The 20,457-nt window shown below is 46.9% G+C and overlaps 1 protein-coding gene across 2 annotated transcripts; it reads right to left on the reverse strand.

Moving 5' to 3' along the window:
* Positions 1 to 321: 321 nt before the first annotated feature.
* Positions 322 to 20,203, reverse strand: LOC144170451 (snRNA-activating protein complex subunit 1-like). Of its 2 annotated transcripts, XR_013322616.1 has the most exons (9): positions 19,929 to 20,203; positions 19,820 to 19,850; positions 19,595 to 19,723; positions 18,111 to 18,251; positions 16,636 to 16,746; positions 12,649 to 12,761; positions 8,602 to 8,647; positions 762 to 1,848; positions 322 to 592 (listed from the first exon to the last, which is right to left on the reverse strand). XR_013322616.1 is itself a non-coding variant. In XM_077700266.1 (8 exons), exons 1-8 carry the CDS (start codon positions 20,069 to 20,071, stop codon positions 1,531 to 1,533), a joined length of 1,032 nt encoding a protein of 343 aa, XP_077556392.1. In that variant the 5' UTR covers positions 20,072 to 20,203; the 3' UTR covers positions 322 to 1,530. The 2 variants fall into 2 exon arrangements, 1 of the variants encoding a protein (XP_077556392.1); XM_077700266.1 differs by having other exon boundaries at positions 322 to 1,848.
* Between the last annotated feature and the right edge of the window lie 254 nt (positions 20,204 to 20,457).

The following is a 20,457-nucleotide window of genomic DNA, read 5'->3' on the forward strand; positions in this document are numbered from 1 at the left end:
CTATACGCATTCCGGGGGAATGAGAACGAGGGGCTCCCTTGTGAACACGCGATGCATTAGCTAGAACGCACAGCACGGACACATTTGTGACCAGAACTAGCAGCCTTTTTTTAGTTATAATAAGGCGAGTTGCATGACTGAGCAAGCTGCATTCCATGCTACGATGGACGAGTGAGTGACTGTGATACACAAAGCAACATCTTGCCAGAGGGAATACTGCAACTCTTCGAAACATAATTAGGTTTTCATCACTTTTAACAGCTGCTGTGGCGTTAAAAACAAATGAAACTGGTGAGCACATGCTCATCTGAAGGATATAAACAGTTTATTGGTGCAGTAAAACAGCAAACAGTAAAACAGCACATCATACTGACATGAAAAAGATTTGTACTCTTGAAAGCTCATTAGCAATTCAGAAAACCTGCCGTTTCTTTCGGCACCACATACAACTACGAACGCGCATTTTTTAATGCATTCACTAGGAAAAACGCCCACTAGTTCTGTCGTGAGCAACTGTAAACAGTAAAACAGCCCATCGTACTAACATGAATAAGATTTGTACTCTTGAAAGCTCATTAGCAATTCAGAAAACCTGCCGTTTCTTTCGGCACCACACACAACTACGAACGGGCATTTTTTAATGCATTGACTAGGAAGAATGCCCACTAGTTCTGGGGTGAGCAACTGTAAACAGTAAAACAGTGCATCATAATAACATGAATAAGGTGTACTCTTGAAAGCTCATTAGCAATTCAGAAAACCTGCCGTTTCTTTCGGCACCACATACAACTAGGAACGTGCATTTTTTTAATGCATTCACTAGGAAGAATGCTTACTAGTTCTGTAGTAAGCAACTGTAAACAGTAAAACAGCACATCGTACTAACATGAATAAGATTTGTACTCTTGAAAGCTCATTAGCAATTCAGAAAACCCGCCGTTTCTTTCGGCATCACATACAACTACGAACGCGCATTTTTTAATGCATTCACTAGGAAGAACGCCCACTAGTTCTGTAGTGGGCATCAAATGCAACATAATGTTAGGAGAGCAATTATTACCCCTTTTGTTCTCTGCAACAACCTGAAAGCACAAAATTGACACTCGTTCGTAACCAGTGCCATTAGACTGTGTTCCACTTTTTTTTTTTTTCTTTGTACACAAGGCCCCAGAATGTAACTGGCAAAGTCGTAACTGGCTAGTGTGAAGTTGCAAGAAAATGCATTTGAAGGCTAAAACAAACCCTCTGCAGCTGAGCTGACTGATGAACCACTAAGGCATTTTTCACAAAACAGCTTTAGTGTTGCTGCATTGTGCGAGAACTACCATTCCAGTAAGCAAAATGGGCCCGGGAAAAAAAAAGAAGAAGAAAACTTCTGCTGCAATGCGTGTTTCACATGATGCCCATTGTGTGTTCCCCCCCCCCCACCCCAATCTCTCTTCTTGAAACAAGGTTAGCCGAATTATTTTATTACGCTTGAATACGACACAAGAAAGGGCACCAGGTCAATTTATGGCGCCCTTCTCAGGCTTAGTCATTGCTCTCCACACCAGACTGCGCGCTTTCAGCAGCACCACCTGAAGAAGTGGACGCTTGCGCCTTTTTGCTCGGACGCCCCCTTTTCTTGGCCGCCGGCTTGGCCTTTTTCTTGGTGCCGGTTTTGCCTGCATCAGTGGCCGGGTTGCCAGACGAATCGTCCTGGTGGAGAAGCTCGTCCTGTCGCTGCTTCAGGCGGGTGTTGCCGGCACTGCGGAACACCTTGTCACGCAGTTTGGTGCGCCGTGCCCCGATGTCGTCCGTGTATTCCTCGTCAGAGGTGTCCTCGGCCTCCTCAGCGGCCTTGGAGGCCTGCGTGGTGGAGAGCGTGCACCGTCACATGCATCGTTGAAAGGGCCACAAAAACAGACTTTGGAGGGCCTTTGGCAGCTCACTCAGCTCCACTCCAGCCACGAGAGACGTCTCTTCATCGAAAAGCACAAGAAACATTTAAATACTTCCAAATGCTATAGAGAAATCGCCCGAATGTGACTGGGGAGTCGCCACTGCTTCGTATGTTTTTTTTTTTTTTAATATCTCCATTATTTGTTCGATGTTCGTGATAAAATTGGCATGACCAGTATTGGGACAAAGTAGTCCCTTTAATGAACCAAACTTGTATACTGTCTTCATGGCCCTTTTAACGAATGCAGACACGCACAGCTGAGCAGATGCCTGCAGCATAAAGTTGGGAAAATGCAACTACCAGGGTTGTGATAGCTTCAGAGCCGTATTCCGAGTCCCTCCTCCACTCCATTGGCTCACTCCACCCGGCTGAGGTGAGGATTCCGCAATGCTTATGCATGGGCAAATCGACTTCGAGGATCTCCTCCATGGGAGGCTGAAGTGGAGGAAGGACTCAGAGTACCACGGTAAGAATCTTACAGTCCAAATGGCTTGCTTCGTAATGACTGCCAGTTGAGCAAGTGCGCACGCTTGCTACACTTAATTTAAGGGACAACACTCCTCTTAAAACAGCTCCTTTTAATTTTTGAGTAAACTCCGTGAACCTTGTTAGTCTTGCTGCTTTTTTCCCCCCGATTTCAAATGTGCCATTATTTTTTGGGTCAGTCAATTACTTCCCCAGATAACTAGAGATAATTAGTCATTTTTGGAGAAAGAATAGACAAAACAGTGTTAGTCATAAAGCTGTAATTTTTTACATTTTCCAATGCCATGAACCCTGGTGAATGCAATAACAGAATTGTGCTTTTGATGCACCGCTTGGGACTAACTTTACGGCTCACTAGAGTTTGCTGGCACCAGTGGCAAGGAATCATTTTGAATGCTCATTTCAAACGCAAAAGTTTAATCAGCTGTAAAATTAGTTGCAAGCAGAGCATCAAAAAACTGATTCTCTCATTGCACTCACCACGGTTCATAGTATTGGAAAATGTAAAAATTACAGCTTTATGACTAACACTGTTTTGTCTATTGTTTCTCCAAAAATGACTAATTATCTGTAGTTATCTCAGGAACTAATTGAGTGACACAAAAAATAATAGCACATTTGAAATCAGTGGGAAAAAAGCAGCAAGACTGGCGAGTTTCACGGAGTGTACTTAAAAATTAAAAAAAGCTGTTTTTAAGAGCAGTGTCGCCGGATGAAAGAGCAGGATGCAAGAACTAGAATTAGGCTTCTTTCACGGACCGAAATGTATGCCTGGCTTCCGCGAACATTTCTCTGTATGTTCTGTATGTCGTGAAGTCTGAAGTCTGAACACCTTCTAAAGTGGAGTAACGGTGCCAGCCAAAAAGCACAGAAAACTTCAGTCTTTCACTGCTGCACAAGTTTCTAATGTGTCCTGCTCGTGCCGCTAGTATACATATTCCTGACGAGGAGATTTCATCTGTGATTACAGAATGAGATGTATGCTTGGCTTCAGTGAAAAATTTGTACGTACATATGTACAGTCACATAAAATTGGAATGCAAAAAAAAAAAAAAAAAAACACCAAAGTGAACCAGAAGACAAAAAATAAACCATGATCCGTGGAGGGGCATTACAGACAGCCTTGGAGTATAGGTGGTATTCGATGAAAAGTTTAGCTGTCAATTTCTTCGCTTGGCAACACTGAAAACGGCCACAAACATGGCCGATGCACCACGGACATGGCGCGGCTTTGGCCACTGCGACCGCACGCCGAAGAAAAAAAAACACCGGCGTGCATCGTCTGCTCCGTTTCAAACCGATTCTCAACGGTGGCATCAACAGAGATGTTTTTAATCGCACTCACATTGGACTCGAGGCAATACTTTCCATTCAGCGAGGTAGAGTTTGTAACCCGCAGCACAGTCATGTGCTTAGCACGGACAAGTACCGCCATCCCGCGGAGGCCGACGTAACGAGTGACGGCGCACTCACATGGTTGCCTGCATGCGCGCTTCACCAGTGAATACAAGAAATAGTCTTCCTCGATCAAGTAGAAGCTCTAAACAAGAGCTTGTGCAATTTAAATGTCATGTACACTGCATATGGGTGGTGAGGCACATGTTCCACTGCCTACCCGGTTGTCTGAAAAGGCCACAAAAATGTCTGTGCTCATTTGAAACAGAGCGCAAGGAGAGAGCAGCAAAAAAAACGTTCAATGGCAATCAAAACAGAAGCAGCTCATTTGCGCAGGCGTGGCGGCAAGCCCTCACCGCCTCTCAGCTCCATGCTTTAGCTCACTGTTAGTTGCTTTTCTCATGTCCGTGTGATGCCACATGTTATTCCGGTCGCCACTCGGCCACTTCAAATGAGTCTGTTGATGACTGCGCCTTACCTATGATAAGCAAGTGCAATATCAAAGTATTTAAGCATTAAGGTACCTGGCAGCTATTGAAACCGAGGCCAATAAGGCCCCCAGGAGAATATGCCAGCGTCGCGGCGTTTGCCAGTAGAAGTGCAGTGCCACCTCCGCACTTCTCAATCACACTCGCCTGCCCTCCCCAGGCGAACTATCCGGCTCTTTTCGGTTACCTAAGGAAACCTGTTCCACTCCCTCTTGAATACCTGCTGTGGAGCCCGTGCACACTATTCGCAGGCACGCGCACTTCAATAGCTGCTGCAGATTTATTTCGACGTAAAGGGAGGAGCAGGCGAATGTGCGTCATCACTATCCTCGTGAAATGCAGGGGCAGTAACCAAGCAGAATTGCCCAGCACACAACGTGAAACATAAAGGAAAAAGAAGACTCCCAACTTGTAACACCACCACCTCCACAAGCTCAAGGCTCCTTCAGAAAAGCATTCATAACATACGCACGGGCACCCCTTACTGCATTTGCAGAGACCAGTACTTGTTTCCGGCAGGGCAAGGCAGAGAAATGGCGGCAATGAAGGCATGCTTCGAACCCCGCACTGGGAGAAATGTGCCCCCTATGAAATACTGACAGATGTTGATGTAAAAGTGGCAATAGCAAAAAAGTGGCAGCTAAGGCAAGGTTTTAGCTAATGTGTCACCCGTTTTCTTTCATATTTCGCCCAATAGCACACGAACGAAACATAGCCTGTGGAGATTGAATTTTCTTTGTATCAGAATGGACTTCAGTCAGACTAGGCAATCTGATTGTATGCAAGTAGCCAAGGTACTCGTGCCATGAGTGGGAAGCATCATGTAAAATCTCCATGGTACAAGACACATGGCAGGAATGAAGATGGGACCAGTGCCTAACTACCGTACTTACCCGATTCTAATGCGCCCCGATTCTAACGCGCACCCAATTTTCCTGGCAAAAAAAAAAAAAAAAAAAACTTGCACCTCCGATTGTAACGCGCACGGAACTTTATAACCCAGACAAATGAATGCGGGAGAAATGGGCGATTTATTTCCCGAAGTATTCTCACTCATCTCACTCCTCGTCGCTTTCCGCTGACAACATCTCGTCCTCGGTGCTGCCAAGAGCGTTCGCGATGCCACACTTCTGAACGAACGTTCAACCATGGTCAATGGGATTGTGGCCCACGCCTCGCACGCCCATCCCGCGAGCCTCTCCAGAGCCGCACGCTTCAGCCGACCGCTCGTTTTGAACGCGTGAGAGCCGCTGCTGCCATTGCTGTTATCAAGTGCGCAAGTGGAACGATTTGACGATTTGCGTAAACGCCGATAGAAAACCATTGGCGCTTATGCTTCCTCCGTTCGAAAAATTGTTGCTTAACATGGAGGAAGTCTTCCTCCATGTTGCTAAAGGCTTTGGCGCCATCTTGAGATGGCGATGGGTGGGACGAAATTTTTTCTGTTTTGGCAGTTTCGGTTTCGTATCCGATTCTTACGCGCATGTGATTTTTCAGCCTATTTTTTCGGAAAAAAGGTGCGCTTTAGAATAGGGTAATTACGGTAGTAGATCTACTGGAGTGAGCGATACCGTGCATACGCCAGCCATGCGAAAAAAAAAGGAAAGAGCTGAAAAGGTTGCAAGCCGAAACCGCGCAGTTGCAAGCCGAAACTTCCTGCAAGCTTCCTGCAAGGTTGCAAGCCGAAACTTCCTGCAAGTGTGCGATGGATGTCGCAAGCCAGCAACAAACCACACCACCTGTACAGATAGGCAACCTTCATGTTCGAAATAACGCTAGAAGATAATGCTGATGAGAGTCGGAGATTCAGTAGAAATGTAAAAAGCTTCATCAATTTCCTTGAGGCGGCACAAAATGCACTCCCATCAACTGGCAAACCAACTGAGAATGTGCTCAAGAGAATCTGAGAGCAGAGGCTGAGTTGTTCCATTCCGGAAGGAATTTTTAGGGTGGCAGGAGAGGAAGCGCGGAAGGCACTGCAATGATTGCCCCTATAGCCATGGCATGCAAGCCACCTGAAGCTGTCACATGGTACCCACAACAAATTTTCAAGAAAACTGAAAGCAAGTACAAGACGCACGAGTCAAACAGAACTTCAGAAATGTGAATCGAATGTAGCAATTAGCAAAATCTGCCTCGCAGGCAATGAATTAAGCTAGCAATGTTCCGCATTCTACTATAGGCCTCCTGCGCTGGAGTTTTGGCGACATGCAGCGCCCCTAGCGACTGACGCCTCTGGGTAGTACAAAAGCAGACGACCCTCGCCGCCCTCCACGTGTTTTCAACTACAAGCCAGAGTGAAAGTTGGTTGTGGCGCTTTGTGGCGTGTTTAAATGACTGCATACTGTATGAAATAGCCCTTAAAGTAGTTGCAGAGGCTAAACAAAATATTATCCGCTAAAAGAAGCTGATTTGTCGGCTTTCTTTTGAGCGAGCTGTCGCGGTGGTCGCGGCGAGGGACAGTATCGCCAGGTCGGGTGGTTTAACTGTTTGACGACAGTTACAGTTTTTTCTTCTTGCATGCGGTCGACAAAGGAAAGTTCACGAGTAGCATAAACACGGAACGCTGCTCATCCTATATCCTGAGGTAACTGCAAAAGGTTGCTTCAGCGGGAGCATGCAAGCGAACGCAAGAATTGCGCAGCCTACTCAGCTGACACTACCTGCTGGCCTGGCACCGCCTTTGAAACGAGTGGAAATTTTGTTTCGTATTTTCGCAAACTAAATGATTCTTGCGTAACGTTTTACGCCGCACGATTTACGAATGGCAGGGTACATGTGTACTAGCAGTTAGGTGGGGCAATAGCGCCAAATAAACAAATTAAGCGCTATTAAAGGACGCGAAACATGCACCAAATCACACGCCTGCTGCCTGCAGAGATGTGTACTTCTATAACATCACATAACACAGCATAACATAACACAGCCGCACACACGGCGCGGGGCTCCGAATGTTTACATACGATCATCACTGGCTGTGTTGGTAGTGCAGGGGTCGTCGAATCTGAATGCCGACACGCCAGTTTTTACTTCAAATGGAGTTAGACAGCGAGACAAGAACAGAGAATTGGCATCCTCCAGAGAATTGGCATCCCCCCCCTACCCTACCCCCCCCCCCCCATCTTCACTTCGCCAGATTATTGTCAAATATTATTAGAAATTCGCTGAATTTTTTCTCTTTGCATTCAAAGCCCCCCTCCTCCTCCCACCCGATTTGCCGTCCAGCCCTCCGCCGTGTCGGCTGCATGGAACTCGGCCGTTGCTGACCCTCATTCTATAGGCTATTAAGTGCGCACTGGGAATCTATGCTTCAAGAGCGTAATTAAGTAAATTGAGAGCAAACAAGGAAAGCGAGCGGACTCTTAGTTCGCCCGACCACTTTGTTTTACGGCCACTAATTTCGGAATCGCAAAACAGATTTCACGCTTCTGACGGTCGCGGAATTTTGTCACTGAGACACGCAACAAAACGGCAAGCTAGCGCTGCACCATGTATTCGTAACGGCGACGCAAACGAGCATTGCTTAATGAAAGTGCACGCATAGTGTGCAGGTACGCAAAAGAGCGGCGCACCGCAGCAGGCGAGCCTGCGGTCCGCCGGACTCACTGGCTTTTTAAAGCGCGATCATCGCCGATTGCGTCACTCTTCTTTTTTGATCGGCTGTTTTTGAGAAGTCTTTGTCACGTAGAGTATTAGTTTAAATTAGAAATTTCACTTAAAATTTCACTTCGTACAACCATCGATCGGTGAACCTGCAAGTAGCAGACGCCGCTACGGTCCGGGCACTTTCATCGGCGCTGTAAACGTGTTTAGCGCTGCAAAGCTTTTTTAACTAATGCCAAGTTGATCGCTGAAATAGATCGGACGCGTCGGGGATGAGCTGGTGACCACGTCGCAAAATAATAGGCAGCGTCGAGCTCATTTTGTTTCTGTCAACACGGGATCCTATGGGACCCGCGCAGCTTCGTACTACCCGGAAGTACTGCCCGGAAGCCGCTTGCGCAGCGCCCCATGGGCAGCGCAGGAGGCCTATAGTCACTCTGCTTTCAGCGAGATTATACGAATTCGAGCAATAGGAGTATCGCACCACTTAACCTCACATTGTTCTTTTGCTAAAAATAGTGCAAGCATTAGGGAGTTAACACGGTGCATCGTCAAAATCCAGAAAACAAATGCATGTTTCTGGTAACAATTCCTATGAACCATACAACAGAACTTCTTGCCCAATGGCGAACCTTTCATTCTCCCGTATTAAGGACCTTAGAAGCAAGAACAAAATAAGTTACTTACGCCTTCTTCAATGGCTCGGTACTTAGCTTGGAGAAGGGAAATTTGCCTGCAGAAAAAAAAAATGTGCATGTCATTCACTCCAAATGAAATGTCAGAAAAAAGCACCATGCTAAGCTTAACCGCTGGTGCGGAAGTTGTTCTGCCGCTAAGCACAAAGTTTCTTAGCGAGTTCAATTGAAAGTAAAGAGGCACTAAGAGGGGGAAAAAAAGGAAAGAAACCACCACTAATTGCTACACGTTTTCATGTGTCATCCAGGATACATGACGTGTCAACATGATAACGTTGGTACCAACTTAAATGCCTGGACTGTGGCCCATGAATCGAAACTACTAACAGGGTAGTTTGACTGCATTCACAAGGGGGCAATAACTACATTTTGTTATTACAAGTATGCTCCCAGCAAACCACAAAACATCTTGTGGATGTCCATTCAATGTAACTTCCCTGATATCCAATGTGCAGAGGATATCCGTGAACGCCCACGTTATGTCCACAGGATATTCAGGCGATGTCCCTATTGCCTCGGAATAGACATCCACAAATACTTTCGTCTGGATATCCACAGGATGTCCTTAAAATTCATGGAAACTTTCTGTGGACATTTCACAGATATCCGGACGACATCATGTAATGTCCATTTGATGCCATGTTGAGGCATTCTCAGGACCTTATACTATTATTATATAACTATTTATATATTATTATTAGTGACATGAAACCATCCCCAATTTTTATTGCAAAGAAAAATGGTATTTATTTCAATATCATTTCAATATCCACCAGATGAACCTTGCTGGAAGTCCAAGGCCTAGAAAACATTTAAAAAAAGCACCAGTTAAACGCTTGTTAAATGGCTAGTATTGAAACAGCTGCTTACACCATCTGCCTATTGAAAGAGTGACAGGTTAAAAGAAAATTGCAATCAACCGGGCGGGTCAAATACTTTACATACAAATTCACCATCAACAGGCGTGCATATATGAATCGTTTCTTAACTGTGCAGCTAAAATGAGACATGAGAAAAACACACCAAAGATTTCAGCAAATATAATGTGATTCAACTTGAAGCCGTGAAAACTTAAGCAGAGAATAAATTTTAAATGTAATAAACCCACAAAATAAGAAACAGGCCAGAAAAGCAAAGGCAAATTTAGTCTAAAAAAATGCAAAAGAAGGCACGTGCTTGGATTCATGTTAACGTGTTCTGTAAATTTGCTTCTGAGAAGTTGGGCCACCAGTTGAAATCTTGCGTTTGATCCAGAAAGCTTGTTTCTTCAGCAGAAAGAGCGGCAGCAAACTTCGCAGCAGCGGCAGCAGAATATACATTTGAATAAAGGGAAAAGGAACGAAATGCTAGGTACCCTTCTTGGAATGGCAGAATCTGGAGAAAACGCTAGTTGTCCTGCAAGAAAATGTCGTATTTCTTGGTTAGCTTCAGCTTACTGCTGACATTATGATAGTTTCTTACCTGCTACTTGAGACGTTGATCAAGGGGCTGGGATGAAGTTTTTGGGATGTATTCACTGGCAGTCGATCTCAGAAGGAAAACTGGAAGAAAATACCAAGCAGTAATTTGGAGCCGCGAGTAGCATCACAATCGCAAAGAAGAAATACCTTGAACAGAGATTGATGGTAATTATTGAAGTAGAAGTATACGGCCGGGTCCTTGAAGTGAAGCCGATCGGTGATCTGAGAACCGTGTGGTGCAGCCGGAACACCAACCGTCGATTTCCCGTCTCTCGAGACTCGAATTCCTTCGAGCAGCTCAACAGCCGAGCAAAGAGCGAGTGAGCGACTGAAAAGCGCGGGAACCATGGGAACCCAGCTGCCCGTCGGAGAGGGCGAGGATGTTTTCCTCCGGTCCTCCTCCTCCGCCGCCGCCGCCGCCGCTTTTGTCAGACGATACGCCAAGCAAGTACGGAGAAGCTGGGAGGGAGTATGCGGCGCGCTCGGGGGGATGGGGGGCGAATGCACGGCACTTGCTTCGCGCTCTCTCCGAGACCCCCCGCATACAACCCCCCCCCCCCCTCCTCGCCCTTTCCATAGCAAGTGGGAAAAAACGCGGCCGAGCTTTCTCGCGCAAACACTGCCGCAGCCCAAAACGAAGAATCTGACGCCACGCGCGCGCCTTCCCCCCGAGCACAGCTTTTGAAGCTCCTTTCATGGCGGCCGAGCTCGTGTGGGCCATTCAAAATGCAAAAAGGAAAAGTGCGCCCGGGGCTGACGGCATCACATACCAGGCTATCGGAAACGTAGCCGAGAGGCAGCGCTCGCGCCACCTTGACTTTGCAACTTCTACTGGTCTTTCGGCACCCTCCCTGCTCAATTTGGCCTCCAACTTGTTTCTCCCATCCTAAAAAAGAACAAATCTCCCAAACTTTTCTCCTCTTTTCGTCTTATTTCACTCACGAGCGCTGCCTCCAAAATTCTCGAATCCATTGCGCTCGCACGCCTCGAATCACCATGGAGGAATTTTTCTTTCCTCCATTTTTCTTCCTTCATGCGAATTACCAGTATGCGCGAATCTGCAACTTGAACCCTGAGCAGCAGACAGGTTTTTGCCGCCAGCACAGTGCCATCCCAGCTGAAAATATGTTTTTTTTTCTAGCTGGATTATTGAACCAGAAATTTTCTCCTACTGGAAATATTCTAGCAAGAAATAGCAGAATTTGTAACTAGAAATTCAGTTTCTAGTTTATTTCTAGCTGGATTGAGATTTACTTCCAGCTAGCATATGTCAGTTAAGCGAAGAAAAAAACCCGCAAGCTGGAAATAATCTTCTCTAGCTAAACTAAGAATTTTTCTAGGTAGAAGCTGTCGATTTCAGCTAGAATCTAATAACCGAGTCAGAAATGAAGCCGGAAGATATGATTTCTTGCTAGAAATGCGCTTTCCATTTTCACGGGGGATCGGATGGATTCAATTGCTGACCTTGTCTCTGCACTAGAAAACGCGAAGGCTACCAAAAACCGCGGCCTTTGTCGTCCTTCTGGACATTCGCAAAGCCTTCGACTGCTCACCCCACGAGGCTATTCACGATGCAGTAAAACGCTGCAAAATTACTCGGCCGTCACCCTCATCTCCTCCGACGTTACAAGACTGGACAAGACACGCCACTCCATCGCGCAAGAACTAAACAAGCAACACCAAGACGGTGGGTTGCATCATGCAATGCACCTGCTCGCATCCAAAGCATCAAATTTGGGTGACAAGAGTCCTGCCTACTCAGTGTGCTCCATACTAGTTCCGCACTGCAGGCTGCGTACGAGTGCTCGTAGAAAATGAGAAATGAGAAAATCAACAGTCCCGCTTGTTCTTCATCCACATAAATCAAGCAGCCTAAAATATAGAATTCAATTCCCGAATCAAACAGAAAGGCAACCAGATTTCCCTCAAATTCCAAATCAAATAACTACTCGCTCTTCATTTAAAATATCAGTTAGAAACAGGCCAGAAAATATTTCGAAGCTTAAGGAAAGACGGGGATGAGGGGTGATTTGAACTAAGACACTTTGTGTGGCTGGGGCCCCATATGTACACTGCGCTATGAGTGCGAATTCTCAGTGTGAGAAAAAATGTAAATTAGTGGACATCCTAGCAATATCGCATAATGATGTTATAACAACACACCTGCAGTGATATCGCATGGATGTCCGCAAGCAGATGATCTTGGGTGAAACATTGTATGGACATCACATGAATGTCCCAAAATGACATTGGATATTGTGACCATTTGTGGATATCCTATGGACTTTCGTGGTTTGCTGGGCTGTCATGACATTTGGCTTTACAACAGAACATTTGAAATTGTGTTCTATGGCCTTGCATTTGCATTCCATTTGCTGTGAACTGCTCGTGACAAAAATGGTTGAATTCCTTTACCTGGAATCTAACTGTAGCCTGCTCTCCAACACTTTTCCAAAATATACATAGACTGGCCTCAATTACTTATAAAAGTTTCTGCATGCAATTGCACACACTCAACAATTTCTCAGGGAAACGTCAGCTGCTATTTCTTGAGTGCTCTGTGCTAAATCGGGGCTTACCTGCCGAAGTCGGCAAAACGGTTCTCCGAGACCATGGTCAGCTCTCTCACGCTCTCCGAAGACTGCTGGCTGGACTTCGCTTTGACATACTCGTCGTGGATATGCGACAGTTGCTGCAAAAACACGCCCGGTAGCCAGTTACAATGCGTATGGCCAGCCAAAAAAGCACTCGTGTGAAAGCAATCAAGAGGGCACACGGAGCTTGTTAAACATTTCTTCGCTACCTCCAACTAGCAGGTACAAGTACATGGCGCTTGCTGGCTGAAGGCAGCAAAGTTGAAAATAGAGAGCAATAATGCTGGAGAGTGTTCACTAAAGCTCTGCATGCCTGCCAAGCCATCACTTGAACTCCACATTAAAAGGATCCTGCAACACTTACCATCGACTACTCGGAATGTATTTTGGGGTAAAGTCTATTGTCCCAGCAATCTCCTCCCGCAAGAATTATGAAAATCCGTCCACTATCACCGAAACTACGCGCGATGAAAAATCGCGCATAAATGTTCCCTCTCAACTCAACCGCGGACAACGTGACGAAAGCTGCGCGCTCTCTCCCGGAGAGGGGGGCGGCGCGCAGCGTTCTGTTCGGCGGCCTTCGATATGTCACAGGCCGGGGAGTTTTGTCCTTTTCCCCGCAACGTAGACAGGTCTATTTCCGGTCTGGTGCCACAAAAAAGCAGGCATGGTGGCCTGCTCGCAAGCAAGCGCTTAGGCTGGTAGGGTGTTTTTGGAGCAATAAACGTTTGTTGGGCTCGTTGAAAGTGGAATATTTAGTTCGTCACTCAAACTCCGCGCGCACTCAAAACAAAAGAAACGCCAAAAGCATGCGGACAGGTTCAGACATAGAAGAGGTTCATACACAGCGCCGACAACGGCTGATCGTCACAGGAAATGCCAGAATTTAGCCGCGAAGTTGACCGGCGACAGCCAATAGGACAGCCAGGACAGCCATGGCCCGATTGACGTCGCAGAGGCCATGCCAGGGGTGCATAATGAGGAAAATTGAAGAGAGAGCGGTTGGTTTTTCCGCGACTTTCACGGCGATTTGCGCGCTTACCGCTTCACATGCACGTGTAATATTTGTCTCGGGTGTTCCTGGAAGTCTAATCTAAACGTCGCGCTGGTTTACTTGCACTGCACGAAGGGTGTTGTAGGGTCCCTTTAATGAACATTTTAAACAAGTAAACTGCTCAGACGTCCAGGCAAATAAGGCCCCACATTTCAGCTGAACTAACTTTTGCATAAAACGTGCTGCATACCTTCCATGGTATCCCTTGCACTTACGCACCATCCCTCAATTTTTCAATCCAGCTTTAAATTCAGGATTACAAGCAACCTGATTAATTTCACTTGCTTTGCTGCAACCAACTCAGCTTGCAGCCCAACTCGCACCCACTTCTAGTGGCCAACATAGCAAAACACGGGGCACAATAACAGAACTGGGAGGAGGAAAAGAAAGAGAGAATCTTTGACACAGCACAAGAGAAAATTAGATACTATAATTTGTTTTTTAACTGCAGGATAGATTTTAGCACGAAAATGTTTTACGCCGGGGTACACAAACCTCACCAACGTCATACCCGTGACGGAAATGACATCACCAGAAAAAGTTCCAACGGCGCGGCGGCACTACGTTTCGAGCCCGTGATCACTCTGGCCGCAATCGGAAGTGTGAAACGCTCTACCGACTGAGCCATGAAGTCATGCTCGGGTAGCTGTACGAGTGCACCTTATGTCCTTCCCTCAAACTTGTCCAGTCAGATGGTGGTGCCGTCTAGGAGAGGTAGGAGAGGTGAAGCGAAGTAGTGCGTCGTGACGCTAATAAGCGCCGATAGTTGGCGCCTCGTTAGGCCAGCGTGTAGCAGCGGAAACTGTTGTGTTTACCCGTCCGCTGCCTATGTGGCACGCCACTCAGCTTGTGGAACGACGCTGCTGCGTTCCACAAGCTGAGCTCTTCGCAATGCACCTGGCATACCCGTCATGCAGCAGGACCAACGTGGTCGCACCATTGCCTAGGCGACCCGCCAGCAGGACGTCGCTCGCCAAGCACACTCACAAGACTGCTACCGACCCGCAAATCATGCTCTTTTCGCTATAGTGGACCGTGACTTCACCAAACGATTCGCTGACAACCTGTTCGGTTTCGTTTGCACGATTAGCGAGCACCTGGGGTTTCAATCAGATTTACGCAATGCTCCGGCGCGTGTAATCCAGTATCTAATGTTGATTCATCTATATGGCGCCATACCTAAATAGCGATGTGCAAATTCATATTGATAACAATAAACATTCAAATGCTCCTGTGAAGGCACATTTCACTTTCGCGCTTAACAGATTCCAATGCAAGAAGGATCAACCACATTTATTTTTTGCAATATGGAGGGTCTGCGACATTGTATACAACTGTGCTAGAGTCACTAAATAAGCTTTCAGAGCACCGCCACTGAAGCACGCAAGTGAGCAACGGCAGGCATTTTGGTGTTCATTAGTGTTGCCAGATTGCCATGTCTACAGTCTCGCTGCTAAGTCTGACGGGGTCATTTGTAAACAGCACTGCCGAATACATAGCAAAACGGCATTTTCGGGTGCACTTCTGCAGCTGGAATGCTGGGAAGCATGGTTTCTTTGATTCGCATTTGTACAACATCACTTGCGCACAGCCACCGAGCAGGGAGGGCAAAGTAAAGCTACCACAGTTGACCGACCAAAACGCATAAACAACAAAAAGGCGGAGCCCATGAACCATCGCAGTGTAAACAAATGTCACATGATGTGAAAGGGCCAATGATCAAGGTGGTGGCATGAAACAATAGCAGAAAAGGGTGCTGATACTCTGAAATCATGTCTAGCGACACTCATCTGCGTAAGTAATCTGCGGAGGGGCGCGTCTAGCTTTGAGAACGATGTGTGGTCAACACTGGCAGTGTTCGAAGATTGCCTGAATCCGCTCCAGATAATGCACAAAATACCGGAAGGTAGTGCATTTAAGTTCTTGGGCATAAGCCTCATGTTTTCGGACAACCAGGTTTGCTGGATTTACACCTCGCAGCCAGAAGCCTCTGTTACCATTTAACTCGTTACCAAACTCGTGAAACGCTCTGTGGTGACGATATAATTCACTAACGCCCTCAAGAGGTCCTGTGTTCACCACGCGCAGAGTGCTGTGAAGGCACAGGTCTCTCGGCTAAGACAGTAAGGGTATCCTAAGCCTGTCATTGTGGCAGTCTGTGAGGCTGTTTGCGGGTGTGAGAAGCAGGCCGTGAAAGCGGCTGAAACAATGCGCGTGACAGCAATGAACGCCCTAAGAGGTGATTATACCATATTTGCACGGTATCACACATCGGATAAAGAAAATAGGGCAGAAAGCTGGCGTTCAGGTTGTAACGGCCACCCTACTGAAGCTCACGGGGCTTTCGAGACACATGTTCAGTACAAAAAGAAAAGACTGACTGTAGCATTGGGCACCACAACAAGTACGTCAAATGTGATGGAGGGGTTGTGTACTGTGCTCCGTTGGTCTGTGGAAGGGTATGTGTGGGATGGATGGCACAGTGTATCAACTCCAAGCTACGCAAACATCAGAATAACGTATAGAAAAGAAAAATGGGAACCTGTCAACTCACTGTGGTGAATGCCGTGGGTGTGAGCCGCACTTTCAAAACTCAGATTCCGATTGGCGCATGCGTGAGATAGTGGAGGCAGCTGATATGCAAGCTGGCGATTTCGAATGTGTCAGTACGACATCGATAGCCTTGTCAGAAAAAAAGGCAGCGTTCTTGAAAAAGAACTGGTCATGGTAGTGACTGACACGTGTGGGACAGCACCAAGTGTTTCTGTTATTATAATCTTTCTATAATTGTAACCTTTCTTGTGTCTTTTATCTTTTTACTGGTACACATTTTATTCTGGTTCAACAAAATTCAGTTGGAAGTAGCGCGTGTCCTTGTCTTCTGTGTCCGTGTTTTTTGTGCGCTTAACGCTACGTACCTCCAGTGTGCCCCCCGTGCCGAACATTTCCATGCTGCTGAAGATCTTGGCAGACACCTCCGTGGCAGGGTCCGTGTCCTCTGCCCTCTCAGTGGTCACCATGGGGCTCATCTGTGTTGAAAATGCGCAAGTTCCAGCAACACACGCATATAAGCCTCAAACCCTGTGCTTTCAGGGTACAACAACCCTAGAGGGTCAAAAATCTTATGTCACACAAATCTTATGTCACACACTTTCCTTCAGGAGTGACTTCATGAGTCCAACCCCAATTGTGCTTACACGCAGTTGTTACAGGCAAGTAAAATTCCCCGCATTTCCCCGAGGGGAAGAATGTGAAAGTGCGAATGCACGAGTCGAATTTGCGCGGTTCGGTAATGTTCGCGAAAGAGAGATCACACACACACACACACAACTACAAAGAAAGAAAGATGCATTTATTCACAGACACCTATTTGTGTTGTCATTGTACTTGATTGCTAGAGCGGATCTCAGCTTTGAAATTTCGTGTCAGTACTCCTTTAAGCAGGTGCATTAGCCCTTCTCACGCCCGAGTCTTGGCCAATCCCCTACGTGGGTATGTGCCATGTCAGCGGCCAGGCAGCGCGCGCTTATCTCCCCCCGTTGCCAAGGAAGACGAGGAGATTCCTGGCCAATCCCCCACGTGGGTATGTGCCATGTCAGCGGCCAGGCTGTGCGCGCCCATCTCCACGTGCGCGGACATCGCCGGTGGACGCAGGTTCAGGGTCGCTTAAGAAGTGCATTGCACTTAAAAGCAGCCTTAGAGCTCCAATCTGAAGCTTCCCAAGGCTTTGCACCGAGTGGCAGCAGTTTCTTTCCGCCAAAGTGAAACACCAGCGGTGCCGACAATGGCAGCCGGAAGCGCCGAAAAGTCACGTTTGAAACAGGACGCTATAAAATAGTGCAAAAACACTAGGTAGACCTGACCATGCTGTGGATCCATCGAGCAAGGCTGGGGTCAGGCGTGCCATTGCATTGCATTCAGATTGGGCACGGTTACGAAACGGCAGTGTGTGCATCCCCCTACATTGCACTTCTGCTGAGCAAAAGGTCATAGCTTCGATACCCAGCTGATTTTTTTTTTTTTTTTTTTTGGTGACAGCAGCGAAGAATAAAAATGCCAGAATTTTCGTTCATAAATTGTTCTGTAGCCTTCCAATGCAACCTAAGCCTTAACCTGAAGTTGGGCTTTTCATTTTTCTACATTACTACTAGTTTCTTTTTACAAATGTGTGCAAAAATGAGTTCAGGGTTGCAGAACTGAGCTAGGTTTCTGTTAACCAAGGCAAGCCAAGCAACTGTGGTTTGCCCCTCCACGCAGTGGTAACAGGTAATGATTAGGTACAGACGACTGACATTTAAGCTGCAAGAGTAGCGTGGTGAAGCAACCCAAGCATACACCCGCCATTCCAAGGCCAAAGGTTGAACATGTGATAGGCAGTCTGCACAATACATACCTGCCTGATGGAAGCGGTGTAGAAGAAGCACTTCTCCAAGTAGAGCCTGTTTATGATGTAGCAAGCGTCCAAGTGCTGCTCCTGCTGACACTTATCCAAGAGCTGCATCATCACGTTCATGTGACACAGCTTCAGCCTCAACTGCAATCACACCGTACAGCAATTCATTAGAACCTTGAAGCTTTTCACAGCCCAAACTATCCCAGTAATCCTGTAAAAATCGCTGTTACTCAGTGGCCCTATACGGACCCGTGTAGTACTATGACACACAGTCCAACTAGAGGACTGTTTCGAACGGCACCTCAGGGGAAGGTGTTTCAGACTAACGGAGGCAGTGTGCGGCTAAGCATTGCAGAGACAGAAACAGGCTAACCTTGTGCGCCCAGATTTTACACACAGACACACAAAAGCTACTTTTGTAATCTGCTGTCCGCTAATTCACAAACAGCAAGAACGTAGTCCAATTCAAGATCTTCGCCAAGCACTTTCCCTAAAAAACGTCAGGTGTAGCCCCCCATAAGTCATGTAGAAACATCACCACATGAGAAGACAACCATCCTCTCCATGAATGCTGCGACTTTAGGTGCTCGAGCCCCCTTTTCCCACCATTAAACAACCAGATTTTTGTTCTAATTCCATGCCACATAGCAGAGTCTGCTATGAAGACTAAGTGCAAGGGGACATTCCTCAGGAGCCTACAACGGAGAGGCAGCAGCAACAAATGCCAGTGGGGCCCACACAGTGAACCAAACAAGCCACAGACGCTAGGCCTTTGCTGGCCATGCATCCAGCATGGCGTCCCTTTCACCCCGACCACAGTGTGTTGCGATGGTAATTGGAACACTTTAGAAATTTTTCCTGAGCGAACCGCCGCTCTGTTCGCGCTCAAACTTCACACGAAGGTCGCATTTTGTGGTCTATTTTGTTTGATTCTGGGAACAACGACAGTAGTTACCTGTTTATCCTGAAAATAAATAAAAACGATTTTTGCCTATGGGAAAATGGCGGCGATTTGGACGTGCGAGCCCGAAAACCGGGTTTTCTGATCGTCTGTTAGCTCATTTCTAGGTGCATTTTCTGATCGTCTGCTGCACCATTTGGCTCCGTACGTGAATTCCAAACATGCGTTTCACTCTGCAGGTGGTCCCGTCGTTCCAACATCAACTTGCGCTGTCTCGCACGTCCAAATCAGCCGCCATTTCCCCATAGGTGAAAATTGTTTTAATTTATTTTCGGAATACACAGGTAAGTACCATCGTTGCTCCCGGTATCAAACAAGATAGACCACAAATTTCGACCTTCGTGGAAGTTTGAGCGCGACCAGAGCGGCGGTTCGCTCAGGAAACATTTTTGAAGTGTTCCAATTATCGTCGCAACACACTGTATGCAAATAAAGCAACACGTGCTGATTTTTCCCATGCTTCACGGTAATTTTAAACTTGAACAGCGACACGCTTTCACTGGAAGAGTGACAAGAAACACACCTTCTCTTTGGGCTTCAACGGCTGCATGGTGTAGATCGCATACAACATGTACAGACCAAACACCTTCTCGTGAAACGTGGTCGTAGGGGCCCAAAGCTTCAGAACCATCGACACCATTTCCTCAATCAGCTGCAAAACGGTGCAACGGTAAGCACAATCACAAAACTGTGAGGCACACGCAGAAGGGCATCTTCAATGAACAAGCTGGAGCAATGATGTGATTACCAGGCGTAGTTCCCGAGGGTCCTTCCGACCGCTGAAATGAAGCAACAAATTCTGTAAACAGCTGAAATGGGTTACTTTATAAACATGCGCGATCACAGAGAAAACCTACCAGAATATTAAAGAGAACTTTGCCTCTCTAAAACACTTGGCGAATTCACTGAAACGGACGCTGTTCGATGCGGAGTATTTGGCAAGAAGTGTATTCATGTCAACGTGAAACCCTGCGGCCACTTTTTTCACTGGCTTAGCCATGGCTGGCTTATTTACTTTTTGTTTAGATTGTGGAGCCAAAACAAACGGGACACAACGAAAAAACCCACGTTGTCCAACGTCAACGCACGAACCGAACGCAGCGCGAACGAACACAAGTGAACGCTGAAAACACACGTGACCTTACGCCTGGCTCCTTGGCCGCGCAGCGGCGCCACTGTGCCTTGACGCCTAGCGGGCGCGCATCGAGGCACCCTATTGACGCCGTTTCATTGTAGTTTCAGTTTCTGCTTTCCCGTGCACGGCAGTCGTCGGGGTTCGGTGGGTGTTATTCCCATCTTCTGCATATACCCATGGCGAACGGTACTAGATAGCCCATGTATACCTTGAATGAGCGTACGTGTTAAATGCTAGATTCTCCCGTAGAC

This window comes from Haemaphysalis longicornis, unplaced genomic scaffold (assembly GCF_048455015.1).
Source record: "Haemaphysalis longicornis isolate Haplotype H1 unplaced genomic scaffold, Haemaphysalis longicornis Haplotype H1 scaffold_2, whole genome shotgun sequence".
In the NCBI taxonomy this organism is placed as follows: domain Eukaryota; kingdom Metazoa; phylum Arthropoda; class Arachnida; order Ixodida; family Ixodidae; genus Haemaphysalis; species Haemaphysalis longicornis.

Excerpts from the sequence above, each read along its gene's own strand:
- LOC144170451 (XM_077700266.1), bottom strand. The coding sequence starts at position 20,071 with ATGGCTAAGCCAGTGAAAAAAGTGGCCGCAGGGTTTCACGTTGACATG. Across the intron at positions 12,762-16,635 it reads GCACGGGGGGCACACTGGAG|CAACTGTCGCATATCCACGA; the intron begins GTACGTAGCGTT and ends GTGTTTTTGCAG. Across the intron at positions 8,648-12,648 it reads CGTTTTGCCGACTTCGGCAG|GCAAATTTCCCTTCTCCAAG; the intron begins GTAAGCCCCGAT and ends TTTTTTCTGCAG.